The sequence below is a fragment of the Perognathus longimembris genome, chromosome 9 (genome assembly GCF_023159225.1).
Source record: "Perognathus longimembris pacificus isolate PPM17 chromosome 9, ASM2315922v1, whole genome shotgun sequence".
Lineage (NCBI taxonomy): Eukaryota > Metazoa > Chordata > Mammalia > Rodentia > Heteromyidae > Perognathus > Perognathus longimembris.
The window spans coordinates 925,557-943,363 of record NC_063169.1 but is presented as its reverse complement, the minus strand read 5'-3'; the positions used below and the strand labels follow the sequence as shown (position 1 = coordinate 943,363).

At 48.5% G+C, this 17,807-nt stretch overlaps 1 protein-coding gene across 1 annotated transcript in view; it reads left to right on the top strand.

The window, feature by feature from the left end:
* LOC125357774 (adhesion G protein-coupled receptor B3-like) overlaps positions 1-17,807 on the top strand; it is a 135,648-nt gene that overhangs the window by 109,398 nt on the left and 8,443 nt on the right. Inside the window, exons 5-8 of the mRNA XM_048354693.1 lie at positions 9,960-10,086; positions 11,519-11,622; positions 14,170-14,272; positions 15,290-15,370. Coding sequence (XP_048210650.1) covers positions 9,960-10,086; positions 11,519-11,622; positions 14,170-14,272; positions 15,290-15,370 — 415 coding nt within the window. The remainder of the gene's footprint in view (positions 1-9,959; positions 10,087-11,518; positions 11,623-14,169; positions 14,273-15,289; positions 15,371-17,807) is intronic.

Genomic DNA, 17,807 nt, shown 5'->3' with positions numbered 1-17,807 from the left:
AAGTTTTTGAGTGGTATAAATGAAACTTTGTACTGAATATTCTTCTAGCCTATTGAAAGCAATCATGCCTTTCTCCTTCTCAAAAGACCTACCTTCCTTCCGCCCTTCTTTCCTTCCTTCGCTCCCTCCTTCTCTCCCTCCCTCCCTCCTTCCTTTCTCTTTTTTTTTCCTTCCTTTCTTTTTTCTTTTTGTTGCTAGTTCTGGGGCTTGAACTCAGGGCCTGAGTACTGTCCTTTAGCTTTTCTGCTCAAAGCTGGTGCTTTACCACTGGAGCCACAGCTCCACCTCTGGCTTTTTTGCTGGTTAATTGGCGATGAGAGACTGGCAGACTTTTCCGTGCACACTTGGAGGTCTCAGGCTCTCGGTTTTCATGAAAACATCTCGCCACTCTGGATCCAGTTGAAGGGCCTCCCTCTGGGCCATTCCACCTCCTGTGAGCTCCCCAGTGTTTAGCCCCTGGTGGTGCTCTAGAAGGCCGACTCCCTCTCAGTTTTCTCAAGGACTGTTCTCCAGCTACATCTTCTCACTCTCATGTTGGCTTTTGGCCAGTCACATGGGCATGAGGCCCTCCCCATCATCTTCCGGTAGGACTCCAGTCCTCCATGCTCCTTCCTTCCAGATGCCTTCTTGTACTTCACTATTTTGGCCGAGCTGTCTTCTCTGTGTGCCCCACGCTGATGGGCAGGGTGAGCAGGAGGGTGATGTGCTCCCAATTCTGCCGCCTCAGCTCCTGGCAGAGCTTTCTGTTCAGCTGACTGTCCTTTGGAAAGTCTCTATCTCTTGGCTCCATTTAGGTTTGTCAACCCCAAATAATAGCACCAAAGATAGATTGCCTGGGTTTGCATGAGCATATTTGGTGGATGGAGATGTTCAGACAACTGTCAACTCTAAGCTTTCTAGGGTCCTAATGGTCCTTCATGGACACAGCTACTCTGCTTATCTCAGTCTCCCTCTAGGAAACACAGCAGCAATGTCCACCTTGGCATTTAACTGAAAGATGTACAAATACATTTCTTGTAAACAAGGTCCCACTATCTTGTCTGGGCTGGTCTTGAACTCTTGGGCTCAAATGATTCTCCCAACATAGGCTCCCAAGTAGCTGGGACTACAGGCATGTGCCCCATATCCTACTTTAAGGTTTGTTTTTTAAGTTTTTATCTTATGTATCCACTACAGCACCTAACAGTGAGTAGACACTCGATAAATGTTAGCTGCTATTTTCATTAGTCTGATTATTACTATTTGCCTATTGAGTAATTGATGATGGCAGCTAGCATATTTTAACCTTTAATTATTAATAAATCATAGTGAAAATACTTATACATATTTATAACCCAGTAGACTGGCTTCCTTAATGTAATTCCTTCCCATATTCCTTCCGCCCTCTTAGTTCTACTGTTTAAAAAAAAAAAAACAAAAAAAAGATGTTACTGACAATAAACTGTTGCTACTGTTTTTGTAAGCGATGTTCAATGACCCCAAGAGTGACGTACTCTTGGTTTCAGTGTGCATTTCATGACAACAAAACAGATGCAATGCACCTGCAAGCTGAGTTCTACTGGTACCCTCAGGCTCTGAACGGCACAGCAGAAATCCCTCGTGTCCACAACACAATCTACCACAGAGCCCGTGTCATTCATAGTAGATGGTGGCAAAAATATTCATAAATGAGTGAGAGCATGGATGAATGAATGGGATGTGAAAATCCAGTTATCCCTATTGGGTATACATTCAACAGATATTTGTGAGACAGCCCTATACACATCAAATAGTGCTTTATACTCGGAATACGGAATGGATTTAATCATATCCACATCCTAATCATACCTACATTCTGGTAATCTAAAGACAAACAAAACACGAACTTAAGTGCATATAGAAGTATCCCTTGTATATGATACTTCAGATCTGGTTCCAGATGACAGCGACAGAGCACATGTTGCCATAAGATGACCCACATAGTTCATTGTTCCCTTGTCTATTTAAAAGTGATGCTCACATTATATGACAGCCCATTAACTGTTCAATCATAGTATGTCTAAGGAAATGCACAACCCAAGAGCAAGTGGTTCCTACCTGTAATCCTTGCTAATCAGAAGGCTGACATCTGAGGACCATGGTTCAGAGACAGCCCAGTCAGGAGAGGGAATGAGACTCTTATCTCCAGTTCATGAGAAGTAAGACAGAAATGGACCCATGTGCCAGTGCTAGAAGACCAGCCCTTAGCCAAAAACATACAGGGCAGTGCCCGTGCTCTGAGTTCAGGACTGCGACCAGCAGAAAAATAAAATGAATGGGCCCGTCGTTACACGTGTTCATTTTAATTCCTTTTTCACTAAAAAAATTCTAAGGATACATGAGTTGCTAGAAAAATGGTGTCAATAGACTTGCTAGGTTCAGGGTTTAGTCACATGAGCAGTGCAGTGTGGAGGGTAAAGTGGAGGCCTGTCTGTGTGAGGTGTTCACGCGAGGTGTCCACGTGAGGTGTTCATGGGAGGTGTCCACGTGAGCCGTCCACGTGAGGCGTCCACGTGAGGTGTCCACGCGAGGCGTCCACGTGAGCCGTCCACGTGAGGTGTCCACGCGAGGTGTCCACGCGAGCCGTCCACGCGAGGCGTCCACGCGAGCCGTCCACGTGAGGCGTCCACGTGAGGTGTCCACGCGAGGTGTCCACGTGAGGTGTTCACGCGAGGTGTCCACGTGAGGCGTCCACGTGAGCCGTCCACGTGAGGTGTCCACGCGAGCTGTCCACGTGAGGCGTCCACGCGAGGTGTCCACGTGAGGTGTTCACGTGAGCCGTCCACGTGAGGTGTCCACGCGAGCCGTCCACGCGAGGTGTCCACGTGAGGTGTTCACGCGAGGTGTCCACGTGAGGCGTCCACGTGAGCCGTCCATGCGAGGTGTTCACGCGAGGTGTCCACGTGAGGTGTTCACGCGAGGTGTCCACGCGAGCCGTCCACGCGAGGCGTCCACGCGAGCTGTCCACGTGAGCCGTCCACGTGAGGTGTCCACGCGAGCCGTCCACGCGAGGTGTCCACGTGAGGTGTTCACGCGAGGTGTCCACGCGAGCCGTCCACGTGAGGTGTCCACGCGAGCCGTCCACGCGAGCCGTCCACGTGAGGTGTCCACGCGAGGTGTCCACGTGAGGCGTCCACGCGAGCCGTCCACGCGAGGTGTCCACGTGAGGCGTCCACGTGAGCCGTCCACGTGAGGTGTCACGCGAGCCGTCCACGCGAGCCGTCCACACGAGCCGTCCACGCGAGGTGTCCACATCAGGCGTCCACGCGAGCCGTCCACGCGAGGTGTCCACGTGAGGCGTCCACGTGAGCCGTCCACGTGAGGTGTCGCGCGAGCCGTCCACGCGAGCTGTCCACGCGAGCTGTCCACGTGAGGTGTCCACGCGAGCCGTCCACGTGAGGCGTCCACGTGAGGTGTCCACGCGAGCCATCCACGCGAGCCATCCACGCGAGCTGTCCACGTGAGGTGTCCACATCAGGCGTCCACGCGAGGCGTCTGTGTAGAGCAAGGTCGCGGGGTGCAGGGAGTGCGAGGGTTTACCACATGTTGTAGAAGAAGCTCTCCGGTGCCAGTGGTTTAAAGCAGCCCTCACTGGCTCGCCATTCTGTGGCTCAGCCGTTGGGCTAGTTCTGCGCGTGTGGCGTCCACCCTGGGACTGGGATTGGGCGTGGCCTGGCTCATGGCCTGGTGGTTGGAGCCAGTCGGCGTCCTCCGAGTGCCTGGCCTGGCGACTGAACATGGCGGGAGCACATCACTGATGCACGTGGAAACCGAGACCACTTAGACCTCCTAAGAAGCCGGCACCATGTCCACCGTCCAGTGGCACCTTCCTGTCCAGCCACGGGCCTCCCCCGCAGCAGAGCAGAGACGGGGCTTCTCCGGCGTGCGTGCCTGTTGTGACCCCGACTCTGCAGGCCTCGCTCGTGTGAGAGGGACAAGCAACGGGAACAGCTTTGAAGAGCACGCGCTGCACCAATGAAATAGACCAGAAGCGAGCCATCAGGGCAGACTAACAAGGAGCTCATCCTCGTTTACAAATGAAGAATGGAAGGAAACAGAAGACCACTAAGTGAAAACGAGGGATCAACAACACTGGCACACATACAACATCTCAGGCACGTGTACAACAGCACGGGCCTGCAGAGAGCAACACGGGCATGCGTAGAAGAACATCGTACGGGCTTTGTCTTTTTCGGGGAGTTAGACCAGAAGAAAAACTGACAAATGGAACTGGAGAGTAGGGGGCCGGAATGGAAATAGTCAACCTTGGGTGGACTGGCATGGAGGGTAGAACTGACAGCATTTTCCAGATTGACTTGCAGAATCAAGACATAAAACATATGCTTAGATTCTTTGTAATCTTCCCAACCAAGTTTTCAGTTTCTCTAAAGTTTAATTTTCTGTGACCTGTTCCTCAGCTGTCGTTGAAAAGCACTTGATAAACACGTATCGACTCAGACCTCACTGCTGGAGCAGAACTAGCAGAGGGACGGACGTGCTGTCTTTCAGAGTTCATCATCAGACGAGGTTTGGACACAAAGAGCAAATAGATGCACCTATTTAGAGCGTTGACACTTTGGATTCTGTGCTTCAGGCCGAGAGAGAGGAAGTGAATTAGAACCAAGATGAAAAGGCCTGCCATTGAAATGCAAAAGGAAAAATGTCCAGTTATGTGGATATTTGTCAAGAAGACACAGTTCCCAAAAGCTCAGAGTCCCTGTGTGGCATGGAGAACGTTCCTTGTGTGAGACATGAGATGGACTCATCCGCTAGTGCTGCGGTGTCGGTGGAAAGAGGAATCGATTGGCAGGGGCACGTGGGGATGGGGGAGGGACAGCGCTCCTCCAGGCACAGCCACTGGTGGGGGGAGGGGGTCGCTGGACTCCACGCCCAGCACGGTGGATGGGAGAGAGGCATGCTGGGACTTCTGAGTCCCGTCCTCACCGGTGACGTGGCTTCGCACCTTCCTAATAAGAACCGACTTCAGCTGCTGTTTACATCCTTAGGTCTGAACTTCGTAGCGCATGCTCATATCGTTTCAAAACAGTGAAAATGAGCATTGAAAGACACCCCAGGTTTGGGAATGAGAAACCTAGCTGTGCTTCTCACTCTGGCTTGCCGCGGGTCTCCAGAGCTGGCTGCACGGCACTGTCCTTTCCCGTGAGGCTTGGTGGGGACAGACCCGCAGTTCTGAACCCTGGCCACATGTCCAGCCGCCCAGAGAACACTAGACAGCAGGGCAGTCCTGGTCAAGACCCACCCCAGGTTAATTTTTAAAGCTCCCTTGGTAATTGTAATGTATAGCAAATATCCAAAACCAATGCCCAGATCTGAAGCTACATCCCGCAAAATTGTCTAATTCTGTGATTGACTTCTTCTAACAGAGTAGTCATTGCTATGTGTAGCAATGTGGTTAGGATTTGAAGTGCAGATTTCACTCAAAGACGTTCTTCTCAAAAGTGGGACTATTTCCTCATCTGTACTTCCCAAATTTCTGTAATTTACAAGAACCAGATATACACCATTACTTGGATGTATTATATGCTTTAAAATAATATAGATTCGGGGCTGGGAATGTGGCTTCGTGGTAGAGTGCTTGCCTACCAGGCATGAAGCCCTGGGTTCGATTCCTCAGCACCACATTAACAGAAAAAGCCAGAAGTGGTGCTGTGGCTCAAGTGGCAGAGTGCTAGCCTTGAGCAAAATGAAGCCAGGGACAGTGCTCAGGCCCTGCAAGTTCCAGGACTGGCCAAAAAAAAAAAAAAGTATAGATTCACTAAATTCCTACAAATTAACCATTGCTATAATTAGGAAGTATTGTTTACATTTAGAACATATGTGAGGAAGTGTAATAGGAAACTGTAACTGAAATTTGAATAAGTGGAATCAATCTAGTAAGAGTTAATGTGAGTCTCAAAGTTTACAACTCATAGTAAATAACTTACTTATTATTAAATACAGAGAAAGGTAGCCAGTTTTATAAAAAGCATGATTGAAGTGATGTATCTACATGTATTGATTTTCCAAAAGATTAAAAGTATGGTTTCTTGGAATGGTTTTGAAATGTGTTACTATATTTGCTGTAAGTTTTTTTTTTATTAAACAGCTTTTATCAGAGTAAGCAAATAACTTCAATTTAGTTGTATCATTTAAGTTTAAATGCCAGCTAGAGGATATAGATTAATGCCATGTTATTTAAAGCTACAAGAAATAAGAACAACCAATACACAGACAAAAAAGAAACCACACAACTGACTAGAAAATTGGGTAAAGACTTCAAATAAAAGAGTCAACTGGAAATTACCAGATCTTATGCTCTACATTTTTACAGACTATTTGTGATATACACTTTTGGAAGCTTGCGGCAGAAAAGCTCTACTACATTCCTCCTTTGATTGTGAGCGGGAGATGGTCAGATGACTGCTAATAACCCACAAAGAATGTTTTGTTATATCTTTAATTTTCATACATATTTCATTGCATCTGTTTGCCTTGTTGTCAGCACCCTAGACTTACTAGTAAGAACAATTTACAGATACACTATTTATTGCAGCACTCAGAACCCTGACGCGGGAAGAGTAATGCGACTGCTGGAACAGTCCAGTGCCCCGCTCCGTGGGGTGGGCGGTGAGAAGTGGGAAGCACGGCACGGGCCGCGTGTACTCCAGGGGTTGTGACAGCAGCGTTATTCATACTAGTGATTGAAACACAAATTCACGAGAGCTCGATGTCATCACGAGGTATCAAGAGACTTGTGTGAAACAGCATAAACTGTAGCCTCAAAATGACATCATACTTCTTCAACTATTAAAGTTAACCCGTGCAAAGCTTCGGTCGTCACCCTGGTCCTCAGATCTCAGCCTCCTGAGTAGCTAGGATTACACGGGAGAGCCACTAGGGCCGGACTAGGCTGGGGAGAGGCGGGAAGGAGGCATAGTGCGAGCTCACAGAGGCTAGCCTCCTGGTTTTGTCTGGGGCAGAACTGCAGAGTAAAGCAAGAGGACCTTCTTCTCTAAAGCTATCACGTAAAAGAGATGTGCATGATCTTTAGACTCCAGCAACATTACACTGAGTACAGACTTCATATCAAAAGCTTAGTGCCAACCACAGTAACTTTTCTGTGGGGTATATTTACAGTGCTTTTTTTTTGTTGTTGTTGTTAAGATCTTGAGTTGGTTTAGGGGGCGTAACTGCAGACTTGGAAAGCGCAAGTCCTGGATTCCATCCTGCAGTTACAGACAGTGCACGGGGTTGGTGAATGCCAGGCAGAAGGGATAAGGTGGATGCTGTACTTGGAAGCCCATCAGGGTCTCTTCTGTGCATGTTCCTGCCCTGGCCTCTGATCATCTGAGATAAATGTTTGGCCTTAGCCGTTTGTCAGGAGAACATGAAAGCATGGGGTGAATGTGAGTCCTGTAATGGTGAAGCGGAACTGCAGTGGAATGCCCTGCATTTAATGGCGTCACTGATGTCAGCTTCGAAAAGAGCCGGGCACTGGTGGCTCACTGCTGTAATCCAAGATATTCAGGCGGCTGCCCTCTGAGAATCCTACTTTGAAGCCAGCCCAGGCAGGTAAATGCATGAGACTCTTATCTCCAGCTAACCAGTACAGAGCTGAAAATGGAGATGTGTCTCAAGTGATAGGGCACTAGCTTTTAGTAACAAAGGTTAGGAACAGCTCCCAGGCCCTGAGTTCTAGCCCCAGTACTGGCACAAAAGAGGAAAAGAAAGAGAAAGGTGATAGGTAGGCAGATAGGTTATGATTACCTGGTATTAAGAGAAAGAAAAGGAGCTTAAGCAATTTTTATGTGGTTACGACTTACAAGTATTTATGTAAAATTAGGTATAATTTTATGTAACTGTCCAAATATAGTGCTTTCTTTTAAAAATAAATTACAACTAAGAGTGTACTGAGTTACAAACTTTGATAGCAGCTAATCACAAGTGTTTAAAAATATCAGTAATCGCTACCAAATGGTGATAGTGTTAATTATCCTGGATGGATAATCATCAATATGACCAATGTTATCATTTGCTGGACGCTGGGGGTTCAAGCCTGTAATCCTAGCTATTCAGGAAACTTAGGTCTGAGGATCACAGTTCAAAGCCAGCCCAGGCAGGACAGCCCAGGCAGGACAGTCCCGGGGACTCCTATTCGCAGCCAAAGGCCAGAAGTGGAGCTGTGTGTGGCTCCAAGTGGAAGAGCACCCACCTTGAGTGCAGAGCAGCCGCGCTCAAGCCCCGGCACGGGCACAGGGTGGCATAGAGGCGCTCCGTGAGCTAAAGCCGAGGCTCACCCCGCGCGCCACGGAGAAGCCCCTCGCCGGAGCTCGATCCCCGCAGCTCCGGCACTCAGAGCCCTGGAAGGCAACCTGGGAACTGTCCTAACAAAGGGGTGCTTTCCGCCTGGAGCCCTGGAGTCCTCCTGAGCGGAGGGAGGCGGCGCGTGGGGGCGCCCGGCGCCCACCCCACCCGCTCCCCGTGTGCCCCCGCGCCCCCCCCCCCGGCTCCCACCCCGCGTCCCCCGCGAGCCCCCCGCACCCACCCTGCGCGCCCCCACGCGCTCCCCGAGCCCATCGCGCGCCCCCACGTGTCCCCTGTGCGCCCCCTCACCCACCCACGCGCCCCCACGTGTCCCCCGTGCGCCCCCCGCAATCCCCCCGCAATCCCCCCCAGCGCCCCCCGCGTCCCCACGTGTCCCCCGTGCGCCCCCCGCGATCCCCCCCGCGCCCCCACGTGTCCCCCGCGCGCCCCCACACACCCCCCGCAATCCCCCCAGCGCCCCCCCCGCGCCCCCACGTGTCCCCCGTGCGCCCCCCGCATTCCCCCCGCAATCCCCCCAGCGCCCCCCCGCGCGCCCCCACGTGTCCCCCGTGCGCCCCCCGCTCCCACCCCGCGCCCCCCCCGTGCCCCCCCGCGCGCCCCCACGTGTCTCCCGCGCGCCCCCGCAGTCACCCCCCGAGCGCCCCCCGCAATCCCCCGCAGCGCCCCCCCCCCGCGCGCCCCCCGCGCGCCCCTCGCGCAGGTTGGCCGGCTGGAGAGTTTCCACGCCTGCGGGGAGGGAGGCGGCAGTTGGTGCGGTCCACCCCGAGCACGTGTGAGGAGCGCGGCGCCGATTGGTCGCGGCCCGCCGCTCTTCTCGCCTCCTCCCCTCCTGTGGAGTAGTTCGGCCGGGGGTGGCAGGTCCCCCCTCCTCCAAAAGAGACCTTGGCGGATACCATTTTTATTGTTCCGCTGGGGTGGCAGCGGCGCCGTATGTTCTAGCATTTTGCATGGCTGCGCCGGGGAGGCCGCGCCAGGCCCGCCGCCCGGCCGGTCCCGCCGCGCTGGGCCCGGGCGCTTTGTTCAGGACGCGCTCGCTGCCGGGGTTCGCGTGAGCTCGGCCCGGGGAGGCCGCGGGGCGGCGATGCCGGGGCTGCGCGGGGCGCGGCGCGGCGCGGGGACCCACCCTCCCCCGGCGCGGGCTCAGCCGTGAGGCCGGGCGCCAGCGGAGGCCGCCGCGGCCCCCCGTGTCCCGGCGAAAACCCCACCGCGGCGGATCCCGGCGGGCGCGGAGCCGCCCGGGCCTCCGAGCCCCGGTAACCTTCCAGGCGGGGAGGGAGCCGGGTGCGGGGCCGGCCGGGGCGCGGGGCGCCGAGCCGGCCCGCGCCGCGAGCGCCCGCGGGGGGCCGGGGAGCCGGCCGGGGGCCCAGGCCCCGCGCGCCCCGGCTTCAGCACCGCGGGCGCTGGACAGCTCCCCCGCCCCGCCGCGCCCCGCCCCGCCGCGCCGGCTCCGCCGGGCCCGCGCGGCTTCCCGATCGCGCCCCGCGCCCCGAGCCGCGGATCCCCCCGGGCGGGCAGGGCCGCGGGCGCCGGGGCCGAGCCGCGTCCCCCTCGGGCCGGGCCCGGCCGCCCGGCGCGCTCACCGCCCGCCCCCCTCGCCCCTCTCGCCCCTCTCGCAGGAACCACTCGCCGGGAGCGTGGTCCACGCGGGGATGCAGAACCGTGCTCACGGATGCATCCCACACGAAATGCTTGTGTGATCGTCTCTCCACCTTCGCCATTTTGGCTCAGCAACCTAGAGAAATAGTGAGTAACAAAGGGAAGCCGGGCTCGCACCGGCCCGGCCCGGCCCGGCCCGGGGGCGATGGGCAGGGCTTGCGGGGCGGCCTCGCCGCGGGCCCCGCGCCTCCGCGGCGGCCGGAGCTCCGGGGTGGTGGGCGGGGGGGGGGGGGTACGTGTTCCACTCCCCCTCCCCCCCAATCCCCCTCGATTCTACGCCTTCCAACTTGGCATTTCTGCAGTCTGGGTGTTCAGACGTGCTCCCGTCACGTTACCGAAAGGCTGCGAAGTTTCGGATACAAAATACTGGCCAGCTTCACCTCGATTTCCAGCCGGGAAGGCTGCTGGGGGAATGGGGAGAACAGTGTCAGTGCGGAAGGAGGACCCCGGACCCGGCCCGCGCGTCCGCGCTGGCTCTCCGCACTGGGTATCCTTGGAGACAGAGGCATATTTTTAAATCAATTGAAGTTTGCATGGAAGCACGGCTGTCTGGAGTATGTAGGTTTTGCAGCAGGAGTTTCTGCAAGAGACAGCTGTCTCAAAGAGATGATGGTTTGCCACATGCATTGTGAGAAAATATTACAAGAACTGAAATGCTGAAGAGAGGATTTTTCCCACAAATGTGACTTTCTGCCTCCATTTGGCCCAAAGGAGCTCCTTATTCTTTCTTGTTTTGATGGCAAAATACCTATTTTGATATCCCTATCTAAGCCTTTTAGGACATATTTAATCTTAAAGCCTATCCCTTCAAAATTCCAGTATAAGAACTGGAAAAACACAAATTTCACTAGTACATGTCATGTGAGTGTCTAAGAAAAGGAACTTTGGGGTTGGTTTAAGTGCTTTTAAAGATGTTAGACTTAGTTTTCAAGGTCATGTTTTGAGAGACTGATATTGGCATTGTGGAAGTTACCTCCACAAATAATAAATTAAATATGAAAGTCTTAATTTATGCCATTGTATTTCCTACAGAATCTTTTGAGGCCAAGTAAGCAAAATGTATTTTGAGAATGTTGGGCTTAGAACAAACTTGTCAAAAGTCAGAAAGTTTGAGAATTTTTTAACATCCACATACAAGGTTTGGATAATATATGCCTTGTTAAATGAACACATCAAGATAAATTTTTGCCAAGAATCAAATTGTGAAACATCTTTACTTAGCTGAAGAGAAATAAATGTTGCTTTGGATTTCAGCTAAAAGAAAAGCAGAGGAATGCTGACCAAGTTGGAGTGTTTATTTTAGAGAGCTCTCCCCAAGCCGTGAATCATAAACCAAGGGCTGTAGACTCAGAAGGGGGCGTGAGGGGAGAGAGCTCCAGGATGGTGAATGGGTTTGTCCATGGATTAGTATCTGCTCACTTATAACAACTACTGAGGCCATTTCGAATGAGACCTAAAAGTCATTTAAATTCAATTCAAAACAAGGTGTTCTTCCTTTTTTGTTCTGTTTAATTCACAGATCATGGAATCCTCTGGCACACCCTCAGTGACCCTCATAGTGGGCAGTGGCCTTTCCTGCTTGGCCCTGATCACCCTGGCCGTGGTCTACGCAGCGTTATGGAGGTAGGTGACTGAGGTGGACCTCGTGCACAGCTGCTCATGGAACACCTGGAATGTGATGACCTCACAGGTTTTTCCAAAACCTGTAACACAGTTGCTGTGGTCTTACTCTTCCCTATGTATTTGTTTATGGTAAACGTAAATAAACACACAGCATTCACACACACTTGTATTCCGAGCTCACATGACAGAACGGTAGCCTTCAACAAGTTGCTTTTACCTGTAGGCGTGGGGTATGTCTTTGGCTTCTGTTAATCTCAGTGGCCATTGAGTCTAAGAGTACAATTAGTCTCTCCCTCATAGAAACATGGCCTCCAGTCCTAAATTCTCAAATTCCGCATTACAGCACTGACAGTTGACACTGAGCTAGGCAAGCTCTCTTGGTTGTTTACAGTAAATTAGATTTCACAGATTTGTTAAAAAGAAGCCACAGAGCACACAAAACTGATGAAAACTATTAGATTGTTTTGTGGTTCTACATTATTTGGAATAGCATCCTTTCTAGAGCATGTGAAAATACAATAGTTTTCCAAGTGATTTCTTTATACTTAGGTCTCTGAGGTTTATAATGTCTAGCCTACTCATATATTGGTAATGAAGGTATAACTGTTAGGTCCAAACTTTCCAATATATCTTACATATTAAATGTTAAGCATTTTATATCCATGTTGATTATTTAAAGTGGTCTAACAATGCAGGTATTATTTTAGTACATGGATAATTGATTTTATTCCGAATGTTTTCATTATTAATTTTCCAAAAGTTGATGTTCCTATCTGAACAATCTGCCAGTCTGTGTCTTATTTAATAATGTTAAATTCAGTTAAGAATTTCTAAATGAGTTATTAATTTTTAATATTAAAAATAATTGTTCTTTATTATGAGATTTTCCTCTTTGGGGGGCAGGAATTATCAATGATGTTTAAAATGTCCAAGTTATTAAGAGTTTCCATGTCTTATACCAAAGAACCCAAGACCCCAGTGCTGTGTGCGCACATTTTGGCTCATTTGCACAGGAGTGTCTCAGAAGTCTGGCATTCCTGGGCAGTGTTTGGTAGGGTCACACTGACCCGAGAGCTGGCCGAAGCTAGTCCTCCTTGGGTTTCTTTTGTGAAGAGAGAAAATTTTATTTTATATTTATAAAATCTTTTCAGGGGCTGGGGATATGGCCTAGTGGCAAGAGTGCTTGCCTTGTATACATGAGGCCCTGGGTTCGATTCCCCAGCACCACATATACAGAAAATGGCCAGAAGTGGCGCTGTGGCTCAAGTGGCAGAGTGCTAGCCTTGAGCGGGAAGAAGCCAGGGACAGTGCCCAGGCCCTGAGTCCAAGGCCCAGGACTGGCCAAAAAAAAAAATAAATAAAGTAAATAAATAAATTAAATTAAATCTTTTCAGTATTTTGACATCATATATGTTTTAAAAAATCTCTTTTTTGGGGTGGGGGAGAGTGCTTTCATCTCTGGACTTTCTGATGGAATGGAAAACTTCTGCCTAGATACTTTTCAATGACAGCATGGAATAGAGAAAGAATGGGAGAAAAAGATGGAGAGAGAGAGAGAGAGAGAGAGAGAGAGAGAAGCTTTGATTCACTGATTTTTCCAAAAGTAACTCCAGACCCTTGACTCGACCATCCAGCATTATCCAGGAAGCCCACATCTGTGGTGGGATGTGATTCAGTGTTCTAATACAAACTGAACGGCTGAACACAGCAAGTACAAGGTTTTCTTTTAGTTACTGTCACTTAGTGATTTACTACAAGGGGACTCAAGCATCACTCTGCCAGGGTAAACAGCTGGTAGAGTGTTGGATTCTGAAGTTTTCTCTATCAATGTACAGCTTGCCCTGGTGCACTTGAAAATTGTACAGTAGAGTGCTGAGGTACTTGTTCATTAGGGTAAAATGTGGAGGATGCCAACAAGGTGTCAACTTCTCTCTCTCTCTCTCTCTCTCTCTCTCTCTGTGTGTGTGTGTGTGTGTGTGTGTGTGTTTCTGAGTTTCTCTTTGTGTTAACAGGTTTTCAGTCATTTCCTGGCCTCATGAAAATTCTTGAGTAGTTTATAATGTTTACAGTACCACAAAAGTAATGACATTCTCCTCATGCACAAAAGTGTGAGACCTCAGAATCTGTGTGGAGTTTTACTTTCTGGTTCTCAGAGTTCTATTGGTCAATGCATATGATAATCGTAAATCTCATTTATACATGAATTTATATGTGTGTGCATATATATATGCATGTATATAATCACACTCATTGATATATTTCCAAAAAGTGTTATATTTCTAATAAAAAGAACTTATCATGATCAGGTGTTTAATAGGCTCTGTCAGAAATGAAATGCCATATTACAATCTAGTCTAATTGCTACGTACAATTTAGCTTAAAAACCTCTTGTCATGCACTAGAAAACTGGGTACCTAAGAAATATATTTATGAAAACGGAATTTTCCCTAGTCTTACTCCTGTAAACTCTTGTTCAGATAACCTCCACCAGTTACACAGCGCAGAGTTTTTCAACTGAAATGAGACTCTCTTCCTCTTTCTGGCTAGGTATATACGCTCTGAGAGGTCCATAATTCTGATTAACTTCTGCCTGTCTATCATCTCATCTAACATCCTCATACTGGTTGGACAGACTCAGACACATAATAAGGTAGGACTGGAAATGACTCTCGTTCTTTGCGCATTTATCTTTTGGCATGCATTTGACTATTGGTAACATTAATTTTTATGCTAGATAACTTCTGATGAGATTATTTTTAATTCCTTCATCAATTTCTGAACAAAGGTATTGTCTACTCTAGTCCAGAGGTGATCTTTCTTTGGCTTAATATCTTGTACATTAGAGATGCAAAAATACATGTCACACGTTTGCTGAAAGCTCTATGAGTTCAAAGCTGCGAGGCTACAAAAGCATGTGTTTTGATTTGTTAGCCTGATTGAAATAGGAGTCGATTGTAATCAGATGCAGTGTTTGAGTTTTGGTCCAATGTGTTAACAATCTGATTCCTAACTGATAGCTGTATGGACTTATATCATTGCTTTGGAACTCTACCTCCTTATAAATACAAGCGGTGATCAAAAGAAGGGTCACCTGGAAGCTACCTTAGATTTAATAAGTACTGCTTATAACTTTTCCTTAACTAAAAATATTTTGATACTTAGCCAACATTAAGTTATTGAACCACGATGTCACTTTTTAGCCGAATATAAAACTGTTTTTCTTGTTTATATGTGTGGACAATTACATGTGAGTTGAATGGACATGGTTGTTTTTCTTTCGTTTTTTGCCAGAAATGACTCTCTACTGAACTATTTTTGGAAATGCATTCCAAGAAACCCTTAGTAAAATGTCAGAACCACTGAAAGGGGTTCTGTTAAAACCACTTGGAAACGTGCTTTTCATTAGTCATGCCTTCTCGTTCTTCGGCTCTTCCTTTTTTTCAGACGTTAAAGGCAACAATTAAACATTTTCTTCATTACCTTTTATTTAAGAAAACAAACACACTGTTTGGTAGGTCCGTGGGTATAAGAGGATCTGAAGGACGTGTGTAGGTCCAGGACCACAGACAGGCCCCTCAGTTGCTGTCAGAACTCAGGATCCAGGGCAGCTTAGGTGCCTCTCTGAGTGACTGGATGAATGTTGCTCTGTTTGAATCTCATGGCCTAGACCAGGGAAGGGCCCAAGGGGAAGGCCTCTAACTCTGAAAGACAAAACGAGACCAACAACCCAATCAAGAATCTTGGAGAAGCAAAAAAGCACTTCCATTTTCTTGAATGCTTAAAAAAAAAAAAAGAATCCTTCTTGCATCTTTTGTTTATAAAGAAGTAAGAACTATACTGAGTCATTAAAACATAATACAAGTCCACTTCATGAACATTTGATATAACTTTTTAAAGGAAATACACAGCAAAACGAACAACAGAAGAGAAAGAAAAACCAAATGTGCCAGAGATGCCAGTTGTTTTGGGGAGGAGCTGTGGTAGGAAGTACCCAGCAACTGGCAAGTGAGAAGGAGAAGGAAAGGGAAGGAGGAGGAAGTGAGGGAGAAGAGAGGCAGTGGAGAGGAGAGGCTCAGTCCTGAGGGAGATCTTGCCACCTCCTCCTTCCATTGTTCGGATCACACTGTGGCTTGTTTGGTTAGTGCATGGCCTCCGTGTTTAGTGGATTTTCCTGTAACTTAAGAATTACATGCATGAACCAGAGAACAAACGGAACCAGAGTCAGCTTGAGTTCTTGCTTTAAGAGTTTCTCCTGCAAAATCCTTCCCAGTTATACCTCTCATTGCTGTGGAGGTTTCAAGATATCCAGTAGGAAATACATTTGAAAATTGTCTTATGCGGTATAATATAGTTTGGTTTTGGGTTTTTTTTTTTTTTGCCATTTCTGAGTCAACTAGTGTAGTGGACTTCTCTACATGCTGTACTGCACATTAGAATATCTAAATAGCTGTCCCAAAGAAATACAATGAAAGACACAAATATAATCTTGTGTGTAATTTACATTGTTAGTGGCTACGTTGAAGAAAATAAGGGAAATGTTTTTTTACTGTATTAAATTCAATATGTCTGTTATATTGCCACTTCAACATATAATTAACATGAACATTACTAATATTTTACCATCTTAGTTAAATTTGGCACATATTTTGTACAAATCATACAGTTTGTTTGGACTGGCCACACTTCAAGTAGGTGGTGGCTGCCTGTGGCTAGTGCCTATGTACGTAGTATGCGTGCCTATGGGGTAGCAAGTTTTAGAGACTGGACGTTTCTCAGAGAATCACATTCTACTTAGCCACTTCAGCCTTTGTAGGTTGTCTTCTTTTTCATGAGAATTTTTTTTGATGCCTTCAAATAGTATGAATATCAAAAGCAAAGACAAGATTAGATGAGTGTTATTTGCTTGTACTTTCTGGTTTTAAGAGATGGCTGGTACCTGCTTACGAGAGAGAGATGGGGTGGGGGGCAGGTAGGGGGGCCTGGCTTGGCTTCTCTGGTCACGGAACAGTCTCCCTGCACTTGAGAATGCAGCAGATCTGCTCCAGGGGGACTAGGCTGGGTTTTGCTGGTGATTGATGCTTTGGGCTGGGTGGGGAGGCAGGAGGTGGTGGTGATTATGCAGTTTCCTTGTATCCTGAATTAGTTTCGTATTATTAGTTCTGCATGGATGTTTCTGAAATCTTAGGGCCATTCACATTAGAGTGACTAAGAGATAAAAATAGAAAAATAACCCTGGAATTTTATTTAATTCACTCTCAGCAGTATCAAGTTTTCTAGTGGGAATAATTTTATTCTTTTCTTGCATGTTTTGGATTGAATTGAACTTGATTTTAAATGGTTTGGCTTATGAAAATCGATACCTGCTTTACAATATTTTGAATTAATAATTTTCAAATAAAGGAAAAATGTATACCATCCATGTGAAAATGATCGGTGTAAACTCCAAGAACGTCCTTTTTGAAAGGTGAAACTGATGGCCCGGAGGTGGCAGTGTGGACAGGATTGTGTGGGGGACTCGCTGGCTCTCCTGGGGCTGCGGCACGTTTCGAGTGGGGCTTTGGGGCTCCCCGCCAGGAGCGCGGAGAGACTTGAGAGAGGCTCTTGATGAACCAATGGCTTGGGGCTGCGTCTGAGAGTTGTACACGTGCCAGTGAGTCCTGCGTGTGTGCGGGGAGCCCCTCCTGCCCCCCTGCCGTCTTTCCTGAATGACTTGTGGAAATGTAGCTCAGACGACTGTCTCTCGGCTGAGGACGCCACTCGCTTTCCAACGGAGACAGAAACAAGCCACAAAAGCCCATTATTCAAATTAAAGGTGCGCAGGTCACCGGACTAGAGATTCACTCACGATCCCTTTTCTTAGCCTTCCCACGTCCCTTCCCCTCTTTCAAAAATAATTGTTAACAAATTCCATTATTTTGTTTTCACGCATGCCTACGGAATGCTTTTGCCACCTTTACCTCCTACCCTGCCACCCTCCTCTCTCACACTGGTCTACACACCCAACAGCACCTGTTTCACATTCGTGTGTGTGCGTGCTCGTGCATGCTGGGACTCAGGGCCTGGGCACTATTCTTTAGCTTCTTTGCACAAGGCTGGAACTCTATCACTTGAATCCAAACTCCACTTCCTACAATTGGGTGGTTAATTGGAAATAAGAATCTCATGGATTTTCCTACCCAGCTGAC